We start from the raw sequence: 16,797 nt of genomic DNA on the forward strand, positions 1-16,797 counted from the left end.
AGCAACAGCAGTAAGAAACTCTGCGTGGGCTGAAAAGCAAGCTCGCAGAAAGGGCAAGCAAGCCTGGCTGGCCAGCCAATTCCTCCAAAGCCAGCCCTGATTCAGTGTTGCTTATACAGTCACTGCTTGTAGTGAGGCACAGACTCACTCAGTGATGGGGCCAGTTCCATATGCTCTATATCCATCCAGACCTCACAATGCAAATGCATAATAAACTACCCCACAACAAAGCCTCATCCTAATTCCTCCTAGCTAGAGATTTGTTTAATCATAGCAGCCTGGCATCCCCAGGGCCTTCTGACTTGAGGAATCTTTCAGGTGGGCTGCAGTGCTTATGTGACTGTCCCACTTCAATCTAGTGTCACTGGCCTTGTTCTGAGCCTTTGCAGAATAGCAAAGTGCAGGGCAAGGCTTCCTTGAAGGAAAAATATCTGAAAAATATAATAACACAAGTAACAGCTGTCTCCAAGATCCATAATAGGATTAGCTTTCAGGATTAACAGTCCTTTGTTGCATGGAACAGCTATACTATAGCACAGTCGAAGAACTATTTTTTGCATCAGCATTATTTTACTATTCAAATCAATTCGTATTAGTGTAACATTACTACTGTTTCTCATGTGCACATGAGGACATGTAACAGCTGAACCCCTACTGATACCATAGCACGGCTGGACGCACTATCTCCCCCTGACCCAAAAGAATGCATTAGAAGCTAACATGTCAACAGATGAGTTGTGAAAAATGGCTGATCAGATTAAAAATCAAAAATGCACTTACAGGCATTACATTATGTAAAAATATTGCTTTACAAAAAAAATAAGAACAAGCAAGCAACAAAAAACTGCAAGAAAGCAAAACCTCAGTTCCTCTCTCAAACGTTTCCTCTCAACTCCATAGGGAGGCTGCTGGTTTGCTCTGATTTTGCTACGACCATGGGAAATTTTTAATATGGGACAGCAGCGCTGCAATGCACAGCAACTCAGTTTTTCCAGAGTTGACCTGTGAGCATTATTAGCCAGAGCAGATGATATACAGAGCAGTTCTCACTTTCCTGCTCTGGAGGAACTGAGCTGCTGAGGATCACAGGAAGACGGACAAGCCAAAAGGAGAGATGGCACTTACATGGAGTCTGGGAAACAACGTGCTGATATAACCATACTTTCTCTGGCTCAGTGAATACTTTGCAATATGCAAAGTGGAACAGCCTGAAATATATCCACCCTGGCTTGGGAAATTACCGAACCTGGGAAATTCATGCTTTGAATCCCAGAGAGTGGTCAGAAACAAGGCTATTTAGTCTTCACTGTTATTTGTCGCTCTTCCTCACAAAAATGACTGTACAGGTTATGGTGTAGATGTAAAAATTAAAACTACCTAGGAGGTAGTGTGGCAAGCTCTTCTCCTTCCGTAATGCGATAGTTGGTTGAACTTACTCGCAATCTGTTTTTGACTATTCAGCTATGAATTCTATTCCCTGATGGAAATGGGAAGAGTTGAAAAAGGAATTTGAAAATCACTTCAGTAACGGTATAACAAACTCTTCCAGGATTGTCTGAAGAAAACATTGCTTTATACATTTCAGATGAGATAGTTAAGCCGCATGGCCTCTACTCATCTCATTTTAGCATTGGACAAATATTTTTATGCTGATGTTTCCCTACACCAATTGTTCTCTCTTCTGCCTAGTATATATATTAATTAAGGTACTTTGTACCTTTTCGCTGTATCTTCCCCCTCCTCCACCCATTCACTATACATTTTGAGCAAATGCTGTTACCACCTACAGGAGCTTTTGAAGTCCTTCTTTTTCATCCTCCGCCTCATCATTGTCCCACGCGGGCTGGTGGAGTAGAGGCTGCGAGGTAAGGTCCCCATGTTCAGGGAACTCAGGCTGTATGCACTCATGGAGGTAGGAGAGAAGGATGAAGACACCAAAGCTGCTGTAAGAAATCAAACACTTGGCACACAGCACTCAGTCTTCATGGAAGAGTGCGACACATGCCTGTAACTCATCAATGAATAAAATAATGTGTATGATGCACAGGAATGGTTTGTGCATTTCCAGTAACAAAGACATTAAACCACATAGGTGACCCTAGGTAAAAGTAAAGTCAGCATTTCATGAAAATACCTGCTGGAAGCTAATAACGATACTGTAGATTCAAAAAGTACATTCATAGTATACAACTTATTTTAGGCGAAGCACGTTAAATTAAATTTTTCAACACATATCCATGAACCAATGCAGATCAGTATGTCTAGATACACTGATTTTAGAAATGCCTTTTTTAGTAGGTAATTTCTGACAAAAGATTTGTAAGCAATGCTTTGCATTCAAAGATCGTGCTTTATATACACTACTCAAATCTAATGGTCTACTCTTATGGCTGAAGAGCTGGTTCACTGAGAATTTTCAAGCCTTTTCCTGTCTACAAAGGTTGCCTTGTTACAGAAAGGAAAAGGTGTAAAATGTCAGAAATAACCTTGGCATGGCTATGAAAAAGTGTAGCATCCATAAAACTGAAAAGGTTTTAGTGTCTGAAATGGGAAAAGTATGAGTGAAAGAAGAGGGGAGAGAGGAGGAGGAAGAAGAAGAGGAGGAGAGCAAAAAAAAAAAAAGTGTGGAACATTACGAAGGCTTTTTTGAGGAGGCGTTTTCTGAAATTTCAAGGCTGGCATCCTGCAATGGTCAGGGTGGTAGGTGTTATAATGGTGGTAGGTGAGGAGGCTGCTGTGGCTGTTGGCACACGAATCCCAGGTAAGTTGCCTGTTGCTTCTTTGAACCTTCACTGCCCGCATGAAGGGATGATGAAAAATCAGAAAACAAAAGGACCAGAGAAGAGGGAAAAGTAACTGAATTGCACAAACAAAAAAAAAGTCAAAAACCGAAAATAAATTGGAAATAAAATAAAATTAAATAATAAATAACCTGATCTTGTCTTCTTACGAGGGGGTGCTAACTTGAGGAACAGAAATGATATTTCTTCTCAGAATAAATGCTTCTGATTTTTTTTTTTTGTTTCCTTGTATTTATTTTTAAAAAGATTAGTACTGAATCAGTTTCTAATCTCCCTCTGGCTTTAGGAGCTAAGATTGCAAACTTACTACGTTTACTAAGAAAATACTAAATTATTATATATGACTACTAACTGAACGTTAATAAGTCTCTCCTTGCATTCATCTACATTAAAAAATAAAACCAGATACTATACATAGCATTGCCTAGAATGGAGATGTTTACTTGCCAGTCATTTCAATTTACTGCATTGACATTTTAATTTTGCCACCATCTATTGTTAGCATTAAGCTATTCTGTGCAGTAAATGACTTCCCTAGGCCAGCAGCACAAAAACTCTATCCTGACGTCCAGTTAATAAAGGAAAACAAAAACCTAGAGTTCTTATTGATTAGTTGGATGTGCAAATTAATGTTTTTTAAACTTGATCTTCAAAACTTTAGAATGATAATTTTCTATATGAAATCAGAGACAATATTTAATTGCTGATTCTAAGTATGGGGAGTCCGGGATATGCTAAAAGTGAAGGCCAGTATTTACCAAAAGAACGGGAAACATTTCAGCCAATGTGTCATATACTGAAGGACAACGATTGAAGTGACCTTCCACTAAATACAGTCTCGTCATTATTAAATTCAGCGTAGCCTTGTCCTTGCTGAACCTGTACAGGAACACTTCAAAATGGGAACTATTCACTGAATTTTTCTCTTAAAAACACCAAGGGACTCACCTGTGCTATGAAACTTGCTACTGCCTTTGGCCATGAGCTGCATTACCTGTGTCTCTCTGCTACCTGCTATATCTATAATGTCTGCAGACACATATGACCCCATGCTGGACTTCAACAGTAGCCAAAAATCTTGGCTGTTTAAGTTGGACCCACACCTTGAATTCACATGTTACTCCGTGAGACAAAATAAGGGGGAAAAGGGTAGCCACCACAGCAAGCACTGTGCACTGCCAGAAGAAAAGCTATCGTTTTGTTTCACTTCATATTACATGAGTAATTATCTGCTAATTGTCTGAATATATTAACTCAAAAGCAATGCCTGTCACTACAGCGAGGAGTACACACCAGGGAAGGGAGAGGAAAAGGAAAGTACAGGGGCCCACCATGTCCCCATGGCCTTGTGGGGCAGTTGGGACTGTGCCCCGGGCCTGCATCCCTCCCTGGGAGGCACCTCTGCTGTGCCCTGACACGTGTTTGAATCCAAATAATTAATTTTTTAATTTTTTCCCCCTCAACAGCTAACAAAGGTGAGGGTGGGGTGCGACACCAGCACCAGGAGTGCTCAGCGCACCGGCCAGCCTGCGCCTCAGAGTACCTCACCCACTGGCACCAGCGACCTCGGACATTTTGGAAAATCTCACGTCAGCCAGAAAAGTCCCAGAAACAGCAGCAGCAGCCTGTTGGCCATATGTATCTTACAGACTTATCGTATCTTCTCAGATGAAACCGTCTCCTTGATTACGTGCACAGACAGCAAGATTTCCAAACTTTAACTATGGTGTAAAAATTAAAATCTGATAAGAACAATATGGCCAGGTGGATTTTCATTATTTTCAAGTTGCTGTGAGCCTTATTTAATTAAAAAGACTGCTTCCAGCAGGAAATTATCTGGTAGTCTTTGATTTTTTTTTAATGTTTTATTTTCACGCTGAGAGTAGTGATAAAGATGTCCTACAAAGTGGGAAGGTACACAAATTCAGTTTGCTCAGCTTGTAGAAGGATAATCCCAATTCAACAAAAGTTCTGTAAAAGAAAATCCTATCATGTGTAACTGTAGTAATTTAGCAGTAATTTGATCTATTCCAACCCAGGGTTGTGTACAGTGAACATAAAACTAATGGGGCAGCAAGAGAAATGAATGTTAGCAGCACAGTATAAAGGAAAAAAACACAAAAAAAAATCTGATCTTTTATACTGCTCTCGATTTTATTTTAGGGCTAAAATTTCAATTTATTTTATATACTGACTTTCCTGCCCATTTTAAATTCCTAACATGTTCCCATAAGACCAATAACTGAGCTCAACAGATACAGCCCTAATGACTCAGCTTATCCCAGGCACATAAAGGGAGCTTTTCAAACTCTGCAGCATCTAGACCATACCACACCTGATGAAAGGCTGCTTCCAAGAGGGTACTTGCTTCCATAAAACATGTTACACCTTGAATTGGTTGTGATCTTGGAGTAGCACCACCTGGTGAGGGGCTGGGAAGGGCTGTAAACATCCTAGTTATTCTGCTTTACTTCAGAAAGCAACTTTATTACCTTAGGGAGATTTCTCCCCAAAAGATGTGCTTATGTAGCTTTTGCAGATCCCCTTGATATGATTTCATAATGGCCAGTTCTTAACTATGGCGTGGCAAGAGCATCATTTTTGTAAGTATCTACATGGGGTCAAGGTGACTAGCACATTAACAGCATCAATTTGTTTTAAATGTTGGTTAAGAAACCAACTCCTTCAAGTAATACACAAATCTTTGGCCCTGGTACTCATCTTCCCAAAAGAAACACTCTTCAAAGGTTCTTTAATCAGCCAGAAATTGATTGTTTGACATCTTTGCTTCAAAAAAATGAAAGATCTGTTTGCAACGTACTATCAAAAATGAAAAGAATGGAAATATATTGCAAAATTTGGTCTCCATCTCATTCTGCTTCTGCAGTAACACTCCCTGCTCCCTTGCCCCTCTAAGTGGTTTAAATAGAAAGGGGAAAGAGGTGCAGCTGAATAATGAAAGAATATGGTATTTGCAAGAGTTACTTTTTGTTCACCCTGGTCTAGGAGAAACTAGGGTCTCCTCAGCCACTAATAGTTCAATATTCACCACTGACAAACTGACTAGAGCATCGCTTATCCAGGGACAGCCTGGATCTTAGATAGATGTCCAAGAACATTTACCATCACTAACATTCCTAGGCCTCAGAAATCTTGTCTTGGTCTAAAGGAAGCAGAAGCACACTACCACAGGCTGAGAAAATGGTACCACTGGTTCATGCTGCAACACAGATACCTGTTCTCTGTGTATTTGATAACCCTTGTTACTTCTTTGATGTCCATCAATATGCAGTATTTCAGACTGAATTTATGAATACTGTGAATTAGCCACTTTCTCAGGATTAGTTAGAAGACAAGATAGGCAGCTCCCATCTTCAAATACTAAGACATTTTATATATATTCGATTTGAAAATGGAAAGCCATTCTCTTCAAGCATGTTGGTATGAAATAAATATCATGGTGAAAAAGGGCTAGGATCTAGGGAACTGTTTCCAAACAAACCTTTTTCATAAGCACTGACAATGAACCCATGAAGCAATCTCAGAAGTACTTTAAAAAATGATGACAATTAATAATGCCATTAACAAGAGAAAATACAGGGTTTTTCTGAGGTATTTTAGGGGAGAACAGGTGTTATTAATGAAGTGGTCATAACAGACTATCAAGTCAATATGCTGAAAACAAGTTGGCTGTGGTCCTTCCTCCCCCCTCTAAATTTAAGAAGCAATTTAGAGATTCATTTACTGAAGTACCTAGTTGCCCCCCAAATGATTGCAACAGTAGAGTCAACAGGTGTCTTTATGTACATCTACAAGTGTGCAGAGCCATTTCTCAGTAAAACATTTCCCTCTCTATCCATAGGAATCTCAGAGGGTACATTAAGGCCAAGAAAACACAGAGCTTCTCAGAAACTGCAGAAGCATAACCTGGGGAGCTGAAACAGACACAACTGCCACGATAGCTTTCTTGACCATTCAGCAAGGGCTGGCAAATTAAAAGACAGGAAAAGAAAGGGGTATTTGGTGCTACAGATCCTCTTACCATGCTCCGGGCCTTTCAGTGCTAGCCGTGTCTGGTGGTGAGGAAGGATCTCAAGTTTGACATTATCCGCTGCATTAGCCAAAAACTGCGTTGCTTCTGCCAGCGTACAGTACTCCATGCTGGTGCCATCAATGGACAGAATATGGTCTCCTACATGTAATGCACCACATCTACATAAAAGGGGAAAAACTCGGTATGATCAGGTATGCTCTTTGCTTGGAAAATGAGTTTTACTGCCTTCAAACTGGTCATGACAACTATGAGCGTGTTCGTTTTTTTCAAGAGAGATTTGTGTTTTGTAGGCATTGTCACTGGTCAGACTTTATATCTATTAGTATAAACCTTAAAAACAATTCAGTTAATACAGTATATGCCAAGACATCACTCACAGAACTGGAATGGGGTAGCTGACTATAAAAATATGTGTGAATGGCAGCAGAATAAAATGAGAAGAGCTTAAGGAGACTCAAATATCTTGGTCACATATCCCTCACACAAGCACCCAGTTCATCATTTTTTGAGTTATAGTTCAAACATTTATTAGTACAAAAGCTGTAAATGACGATGAAATTATGCAGTAGTCAAACAAATAATGAAACCAGGGCTAGCATGGTGACTTGAGGAGTGGGGTGGGGAGAGGGGCTATCTGCTAAATCTCGCTGCACTCAAGAGACTGGCTACTGGATGAGTTGAGAAATGCAAACACAGCAGTCAGCATCCCGACGTACCAGTCAAGTGGACAGCTCCTTTAATTGGTTACCCCCTGCGAAATGGGAAAAAACAGAGGGAGAAAATTAAAGCATCCTGCACCATTGAACTGGAGAACACCCCTGGATCAATGGCCGTCACTCTCAAAGTTTCTACTGTAGGAAACAGAGGAGCTGTAGACTCACTGCTACAAGTGGGTGCTACCAAAAGCACCGTTGTCAAAGAGGAGTTACAAGGTAGGGTGACTGGGGACATGCAGGAGGAATTTGCTGCTGAAACGTAGTATTTAAGGATTTTTTAGATAGAGATATGTATATAGAAATATACTTACATGTATAAGCACATACACACACACACGCACGCACCCCAGAAAAGATCCCACAGCTCTGTTAACAGAGACTTAGACCATTGGGGAAAAATACCTATCATTTTTTTAATGGTTTAAATGGTTTTATTTAAAGGTTTAAATGAAGTGGAAAAATTACTGCAAAATAACTCCAAAATACAGAAGCCAGTCTTCCTAATACCTCAGTCATATTCTAAAATATCAATAAAAAAATCCAGAAATAAGGAGTTCCATTTCACTGTGCCACAAGAATGAGTGATATATTCTAAAAGAACACTTCAAGGTTGCAAAGCCTCGAAATTTACTTCCCTTGACAGCTGTTCCATATTGTATGCTTACTTTAAGAATTCCTGTGGGTTATTTATTTTTTTAAATACTAATCTCTGCTGCAGCATTACATTTAATAGTCAGAGCAGACTTCTAAACTTCCGTGTTGCACAGTGCAAGCAGACAGTCACACACTACATGGGGGCTGGCTTATGTCATTGAATACCATGTGAATGAGCTAAAGTAAATGGTGCCCTGGAAGTCTTAAACTCAGCTGTATGGAACAACGATCTGACAAAGTGCTAATTTTAAGACCTAGCAACCTTGAGAGCATCTGGTTCAATTAAATTCATCAAAAATGGGAGGGTTTCTTTAAAACCAAACCAAATGAAAGTAGAAATAAAATGGATGTATAGACCTGCAGTGTCAGCCCCCTATCACACTCACCTGTCTGCAATACTCGCAGATTTGATTTTGTCTATGACAATGACCTGTTTGTTGCAGCACATCGAGGTAGTTAGTGCAACCCCAAGAGCAGCACCAGGAGTTTTGGCAACTTCAACTAGCAGTGGACCAGACGCTGTTGCTACTGAATCTGTTAAAATTAGACAACAGAAGATCAGTATTATACCAATGTGGTACATTTTCATATTTTCCCACATAAAATCTCCATGGCTATTCTATTTATCTAACCAGACAACATGCCAGATAAAGAAATTACAGAATAGCATCAGTTTAGGTGTCAAGAATCAGTTCTTAATGTTGAAACCAATAAAAGCAAGAGGAGGTTTGTGAATCTGGAATGTCGGGAAGCTTCTAAGGATGTCAGAATCAGAGATGGACCAGGTTAGGGAACCAGGATGTGTTAGCGAATCTCTTGCACAACTAAGCTAAAAATCACCTGGAATTTAAAATAGGCATGCTGAAGAAACAGAATTAATAAAAAAAGTAGAAAATTATCTGAAAAAAAAAATGAACTGAAGTCAATAGGTTAGAGAAGGATGTTAAATTAATTTTCAGAACAGAAAGGGAAGGTCTGTGGACAACAGCTATATTAAATGAAGAAGGTGAAGCAAGGGTCTACTAGAAATCCCTCACAAAAAGAAAGGACAATTTAGGAGAAAATGGAGAAAGTGCAGGAGGCATGACAGCTAGAAATAGTAGGAGTTAAAGCAAAATGCATGTAAGGAGGTTCAGAAGATTCTTGTAATAGCCTGTCACTGGATAAAGTACTGACTTGCAACAGGGCACAGATAGTAAATGACCAACACTGAAACATGAAAGCAGAAAAATGAGAGGCAGGAACAGTCATGATTGAGGACTGTGGTGAGGAACTATGCCCAGGAGAGACAAGTGCTAGACAGAACAAAGGAAAAAGACAGCAGGCTGCTTCCTAATGCCAGAACAAAGCAGGCAGTGATAAGGGTGAAGTACATTCTGGAGACTGCCTGAGAATTCCTACTAACCTATACCGATCGATCAACAGCTGATCTCAGTGGAGTAAGATACAGTAGGCAAAGGTGTCCTTTAAGGACATAAAAAGACCGAGACAAAGAAAGTGATATCAGAAGCCTTTGGAGGTGCTTAGAATCAGAATAAGGAAAAATGAATAAGCAAAGACATGCTGGAGCAAAGTTACCAAAGATTCGTGTTCACAGAGTACTGGAGCCTGCTGTAAGAGTACTAAAAAAATGTTCAACTGCAATGTCTCTCAGAAGTCCCTAAGATTGAAGCTGTAAAAGAAGTGCAGCTGGGCTTCAATGTATGGAGGAAAAGACAGATGTCAAGATACCCCATTCAGTCTTAAATCGAGCAAATTAGTCCAAAAATGTAATTCTGACACAGAAAAGAAACACTGTGAAAGCAAGTATTATCGTACAAAACTAACAAGCTATATACCATGATACAAGAAATGGAATGAGAGCTTGATCAACTAACACTCAGCTCAGGTGCTCCTCCTAGTTAGAGCACAACATAGGGAAACTGAATATAGAAGTGTATAATACATGAAGTGAAAAAAGGTGCTTGGATGGAATAACATACAATACCAGTAAAGCATCAGTTAATTATTATAGAACTCCTTTTTCCCTCCACAACTTGAAATAATTTTTATATTCCTGTTGTCTTTTTCCAGTTAGAAACCTGAGGATTTGAAGGGGAGATTTAGTATTTTTGAAAGTGCCCATGAATTCTGAGTGATTCATTTTTGTGCCCAACTGGGACTGACTTTTTAAAGGCTGAACTTCCACAGGCACTACCAAAATAAGCTGCTCCATAAATCTGAACTGAACTTTAAATTGTGATCCAAAAGAAGAGAGTTCACCCAGAAGCATTCCAGCTTCAGGCACTAAGTAGCTTTAAAGTTGGATGAACTGCCCTCAGCAGCTACCTGTCTTTCTCTAGTCACTGAAGAAGGAGGTTACGGCAATCAAATTCCTGTCTTAGAGGGTCTTAGACCCTCTAAGGGTCTAAGTCTTAGACCCTGCTTAAGGGTCTAAGTAAGGCAGGATGCATGCAGTGACTTGCATACAGCCAAATAAGCATGTGCAGCAGAGCAGAATTTAAGAATTCCCGATTTCCATTCCTGCGCTGAGAAACAATTATTTTCTTCTTGAATATTCCAGTGGTTTCTGGAGCTACAAACAAGCTTGCATTTACAAACATATGGGAAGAAGACTCCAACATTTGTCATCAGTACTGTGACAGTACTTATGAGGAGCGGCTGAGAGAACTGAGGCTGTTTAGCCTGGAGAAGAGGAGGCTGAGGGGAGACCTCATCGCGCTCTACAACTACCTGACAGGAGGTTGTAGCGAGGTGGGGGTTGGTCTCTTCTGCCAAGTAACAAGTGATAGGACGAGAGGAAATGGCCTCAAGTTGCGCCAAGGGAGGTTTAGATTGGACATTAGGAAAAATTTCTTTACCGAAAGAGTGGTCAGGCCTTGGAACAGGCTGCCCAGGGAAGTGGTTGAGTCACCATCCCTGGAAGTATTTAAAAGATGAGTAGATAGGGCGCTTAGGGACATGGTTTAGGGGCCATGGTGGTGTTGGGTTGACGGTTGGACTCGATGATCTTAGAGGTGTTTTCCAACCTTAATGATTCTATGAAAGGTTTGAACTCACATTGATCACATTGATCCAGAAAATGGCAAAGCTCAATTTGTTATTGGCCTATCGCAAGTTCTTTCTGTAATGATTGCCTTGAGGAGAGGAGAGGAAAATAAATGCAAATATCTGCTGAGAATGAACAAATCTTTCAAGATGCTGCTCCAGAGTTACTTGAGAAACGCATGATCAGCTTACGCCCTAGCGTTATTTTGCATGTGCCTGCTGAAATGCAGAGAGAAGGCAAACCAAGGCAGACAGGATGAATAAATACGATAACTACATTAGAGGAACCAGAAGAAAAGAAATGGAGTGTGTCTAACTGTGGAAAATAAACACAAGGAAGAGAAATCAGAAAGCAATAATCAAGCACACATTCCCTGACAGAGAAGGATTAGTTTATCATGTTGAAATAAAGCATGGATATGAAAAATGAATCATACAGATATAAATTATTCATGCGTGAAGATGTTTCAATCATTAAGATATTTACACCGTGACTGAAGCACTTACACACTATGTTGATTTATTGGCTATGTAATTACATAAGATATACTGATGAATGTTTGCGTGAAAAATGCTCTAGATTTTTGATTTTGTTAATCATTTTTCTCACTTTTGAGCACTGCATCTCAATCAGTACAAGAGGCTTGATTAAAACCTCCCAGAGGAAGCAGCATTGCTTTCCGCATGCTAATACATTTCTTCAGCTAGATAGCAGCATACCTTTTTTATTTGACAGCTTAAATCACTGGCAACAAGGGGTTTTATTCTGAATATACGTTTATGATGCATAATATACTATATGACATATAAAAAGTTTTGGATAAAATAAGCAGTATCACCACCCTCCCTCACATCAAAAGATAATCACAAATGATTTTGAAAGTTGAAAAAAAATTTCTTTTAGCCTGATAAGCGACCACATTACAGGCATTTCTTTATGTCCTTGTAAACGTATGTATCTGCTAATCCTTACCTATCCTCACGGCTTGTTGAATCCAGTTCAATAAGTGGTGAGTGGTGGAGGACAGAAAACCTTTTCAGGATTCCCACAGTGGGGAAGCCAAAAAATGAGCTGCTTTTATTAGGCAGCAGAGGATCTACATGTACCTATAAATGCCCTAAAAAGGGAAAAGCTTCAGTCATAGTTTGCAATCAATAATGACACTAAATTCACAGGAAACCAAACTTTTATTAGTTTATGATGCTTTTTTTTTTCCTTTACAAAGCCTTCTTGTACTTAAAGCTGGGAAGTGCTGCTATACTGTGAGCTTGTTTCTGTAGGAACACAGCTCTGTTGCTACTACCTATGCTCTGGAGCTTCTCGCTTCTCTAACTGGAAGGTTTTGGGCGCTTTCTTATTTTTTTCAGAAGTCATGGCAATACAAGGTACAAATAATTTTTTTGAGCAGCTTAAAAGAGCCAGACAAGGAGGAAGGATGTCAAAACAGATTTTGACCTTGAAGAGCCAGCTGAACCAATTGAAACACACAGCTCCACAAGACTGCTATTGATCTTGCCTGGATGCTGCTGTATCTTCTAGCAATGATGTGAGTGATAAACAAGTGGATACCTTACTATGTCACACTAATTTTCCTCTTGCCAAGGTTCTTCCCTATTAGGTGTCCAGCGGCTAACATTTTTTTCACCTTAAAATTGTATATAGCAGGTCCACGTAGCCTTCTCTGTTGTTGTGATTCTCTGATTGAAAGCAGAAAAAAAATATAGCAAGTCTGTGCTGGTTCAGATCAGTAACTAAATGCATAGTTCCTTAAACCTTGCAGTTCTCCCACTGCAAAGTTTTAATGCTTTTGTAGCAATGCATTCACAGATCTAAATGTGTCTCACTCCTGTCAAACTAGAAGCCAGTATTTTACAGAAATATTTTTTCTTGGACAAAAAAATGTGCTCTTCTGCTCCTCACATTTTTCTTTGTTCCCTTCATACAAAATCTTTGCAGCCCACAAATAGCAAGTAGAGTAATCTCTCTCTCAGGTAAGAGCTTTCTTTTGTCCATTCACTTCTTGTCAGTACACTATTCGTTATCTTCTCTCTGTTTTTCTGTAACTCTAATTTTTACCAGGACCTGTGTGCCTCATGCTCAGACTAGTCCAGAAATCATAAAGTTAATTAGAACAATGGGACACCCAGATTACATTTTCAGAGCAGTAAAGTCTCACTGAGCTCAGGTCATATGACACCTGGCTATCTTTCTATAGCGCTCCTAAAAGAAAAAACACCTTCTACCCCTAAACCACAATTTCTAGTACCAATATCCAAAGATTGGACCAGTAGCTGGGTGGAATCCCAGAGTTGTATTTTAGTGAAGTCAAGGAAGATTGTTGAGAACGGGAAAAAATCTGAAATCTCTGACACTCCCTCCTTTAAGAGCAAAACGGAACATTTACAGCAAATAAATTTGAAGAAATCAGTTTGAATCCCCCATGACTCCCAAATGCCCTACACTTTATTCTTGCTTTCCTCTACTCTCTCTGTGCTCTTTCTTTAATTCACAAAAATAAATTATTGTTTTCCAGCACCCACTCAGCAATCACACATGCTACTGCTCTGATGTATATGGGACAGTCATTGATTGTTCCCTGTTGAGTAAACTCTCATAGACGGACCCTCAAAAGTCCTTAAATGCAGAAATGCATGGCCATTTCCTTGAACTTGCTTTCTTTAACAAAAGTACAACAGAATGTAGGGGTGCGTGTATATTTATGTATGTGAACCAGTGCGAGTTACAGAAAGGGTCCAATACAAAACACTCTATTGCAGTTGGTTCTTACTCTAGAAAGGTTGAAACAACCAACGTGCCACTGTCGGCACTCAATGCACAAGTGAAAGGCAGTTAGAAACTGCAGTGGCGAGTCTGGTATGTAAGGCACAGAATGGGATGACAGCAGTCCCAGCTCCTGCTGCCAGACCTGGGCCTTTACTTGCCACACTTAGTTGCAACAGGGTATTTTACAGAATAACTGATGGTGGGGAATGCCAAGCAGGCATAGTTGTGTCCGTCCATTCAGAATCAGTGTGGTAGGGATTAGGATCCCTGTTTTCTGTACTAGGTAGCAGGAGCTGAAACATTAAAACCATTTTTTTTTTCCCAGAAATGGCTCAAGATTTCAGGTGTCAGACATACCATAGGTTTACCATCAGGATATTTGAGTATTTGCCATTCCTTTGGAAAGCCAGATTGCTGAAATGCAAAAATCGGAGTCGATACATTTCTTACAGGGCACTTAAAATCCATGGCCAGTTGTACAAATTTGAGCCCAGGTAACCAACCCAAAGAACAGGCAGAACTTCTAACAGACTGGATGAATTGTGTTTCCAAGACCTGTGGCTTTAGCAGCAACACTCTCCATACAGACCATTTTGTAAGGCCCTTTACAGCACTTCTCAGCTGACAGTGGAGCAACATAAAAGCGCTCAGGGATTCTAAGTGCATCCACTTTTCTTCATTAACCAGCAGACTATTCATTACTGTCAAACAGCATCTTAAACTGCACTTAACGAATCCTGTCATCCTCCATGTGGTTTGCTTATTGTATTCTTAAGGACTATTTTTTTTTTTTAAATGAACACCAACCCAGAAAGAACATTATTTGTGTCCATTAAAACGCTCTCTCTATAAGACTGATACCCTTAAAATTGTCCCAACTCCTCACAGTCCAGTGGCAAGATCGTATCCCTATCTGCAATAGTGAGACTCGTAATCCTCTACTGTACCACGGCCCCACTATTTCCCTTCTCATGTTTCCCTGAGACTGCCCTAGCAATAGGTGGTGGACCTCTTCCAATTGTCTGCCTTTTCCACGGTCTCCAGCAAAACAAGAGCCAAAACCAGAAATGGCTAGTTACTTTGCTGTGCAAGAGAAAGATTTGCTGAGAGTGGGGAAGCTTTTCTCCACCTTTCTCCTTCCTCTGCGCGTCTCTCCACTAACACCTTTCCTCTTCTTTCCCCAGGTTTGTAGTTCACCAGGTCACAGATGAGAGAGATGAAAAAGCCCACTTTTGGCACTGTTTTTCAGCCACATCCTAAAATATTCCGTAGGCTATCTTGGTAACATTTTAAATTTCTTTTGTAGGGGCATTTTCATTCATTCATATTTAACACCAACTAGATGATCAGCTAAGTCTCCCTTACACACACAGAGCTGACTGATGGTTGTTTAAATACTAAATTTTTGGGGGTGGTATGGGGGTGGCTGCTTATTTATGTAATATCCTTTCCTTGTACTCCAAAGATAATTTGATCTCAACAAATCCCTAATCTCCGTTTTGCAAAAAGGGAACATTAATTACATTTTTTTTTTAAATGATCTAATTAAGAAATTGAGATTGGGATCATGGGTCAATGTTTTCAAGAGGGAAAGTAGCATCAAGGAAAAGAGGCAGGAATAAGACTTCTGCAGTGTCTAAAGGGCACAGGAAGAACTTTCAAGATGCCCTAGAGCTGGGTAGCGCCATTATCACTCATTCAGAGCAGTATTATTTGATTCCTCATACTTCTGTGACTCTAAAGGTCATAAGTAAACCACACACAGGGTACTGATGCACAGTACTGACCTTGGTATTCTGTTCTACTAATATTGGATAACGTTTGCACCCTGGCTTTGTTCATGCTTCATTTAGAACAGTAACCTTTTTTCATCTCAGATCTTATGGGAAAACTAGAATCAATGCCAGCTAGCAAGGACTGAAAATGATGGCTGAAAAGCAAAAAGTCATTGACAGTGTTTCTAATTCTCCCTGAGAACTGAAATACAGAATACATTAATAAGCTTAATGATATGTAAGACTTTACCCTAAAATATATTTTGGAATAGAGTAAGCTGGCATTATATATTGCAAGCAATATTCGGGGAGAGAGTATGGTAGTTTCTTTAATAATAAAACAACTATTTAAAAATTAAATATTTTTCTTGTTTCAGTGACAGTCTCCAAGGCACAACTTATAATCTACCACAAAATATGTGTGCTCCTAGTGTTCCCTTGATTAGGGAGTATCTGTGTGTTTCAGGCAGGCTGTAGAATGAGAAACAGTTGTTCTAATTTTACTCGGCTCAGTTAGTATTAGAGGGGCAAGAACATTACTTAAAAAAAAAAAAAAGAGTATTATAATAGTAGTGTCTTTTTCCTTATTGCCAGTTAAGAGCACGGCACTGGAGCTGCTGGGCTACTAATTGAAAGAAAGCTCACAGAGTCCACAGAAAAACATGAAATTGCTGCTAAGGAAAAAAGCTACCAATGGCATTTTACACCCTCTCACCTTTAGAATAATCAGATTTCAAAAATGAAAAATAGGAATAATTTCAAGAGGATGCCAGCAGAATGAATGATAGTGAAATCAGAGGGACCTCTCAACCTCAGAGTGGGAAATGGAGACATTATTCTCTAAACTAATGTGCTGCCTATCTCCTCCCCGGTACACAAGCGATTTCACATTCTTGTCAACTGACTGACACAGTCTTTCCATTTTCCTCTCCTCGCCTAATTCCTGCAGTTCATTTATATGCCT

At 39.8% G+C, this 16,797-nt stretch overlaps 1 protein-coding gene across 1 annotated transcript in view; it reads right to left on the bottom strand.

Moving 5' to 3' along the window:
- GRIP1 (glutamate receptor interacting protein 1) overlaps nt 1-16,797 on the bottom strand; it is a 129,952-nt gene that overhangs the window by 41,261 nt on the left and 71,894 nt on the right. Inside the window, exons 10-12 of the mRNA XM_009586815.1 lie at nt 8,612-8,759; nt 6,844-7,013; nt 1,788-1,943 (exon numbers count right to left, since the gene is read on the bottom strand). Coding sequence (XP_009585110.1) covers nt 1,788-1,943; nt 6,844-7,013; nt 8,612-8,759 — 474 coding nt within the window. The remainder of the gene's footprint in view (nt 1-1,787; nt 1,944-6,843; nt 7,014-8,611; nt 8,760-16,797) is intronic.

Source organism: Fulmarus glacialis, unplaced genomic scaffold (assembly GCF_000690835.1).
Source record: "Fulmarus glacialis isolate BGI_N327 unplaced genomic scaffold, ASM69083v1 scaffold4341, whole genome shotgun sequence".
Classification (NCBI taxonomy): domain Eukaryota; kingdom Metazoa; phylum Chordata; class Aves; order Procellariiformes; family Procellariidae; genus Fulmarus; species Fulmarus glacialis.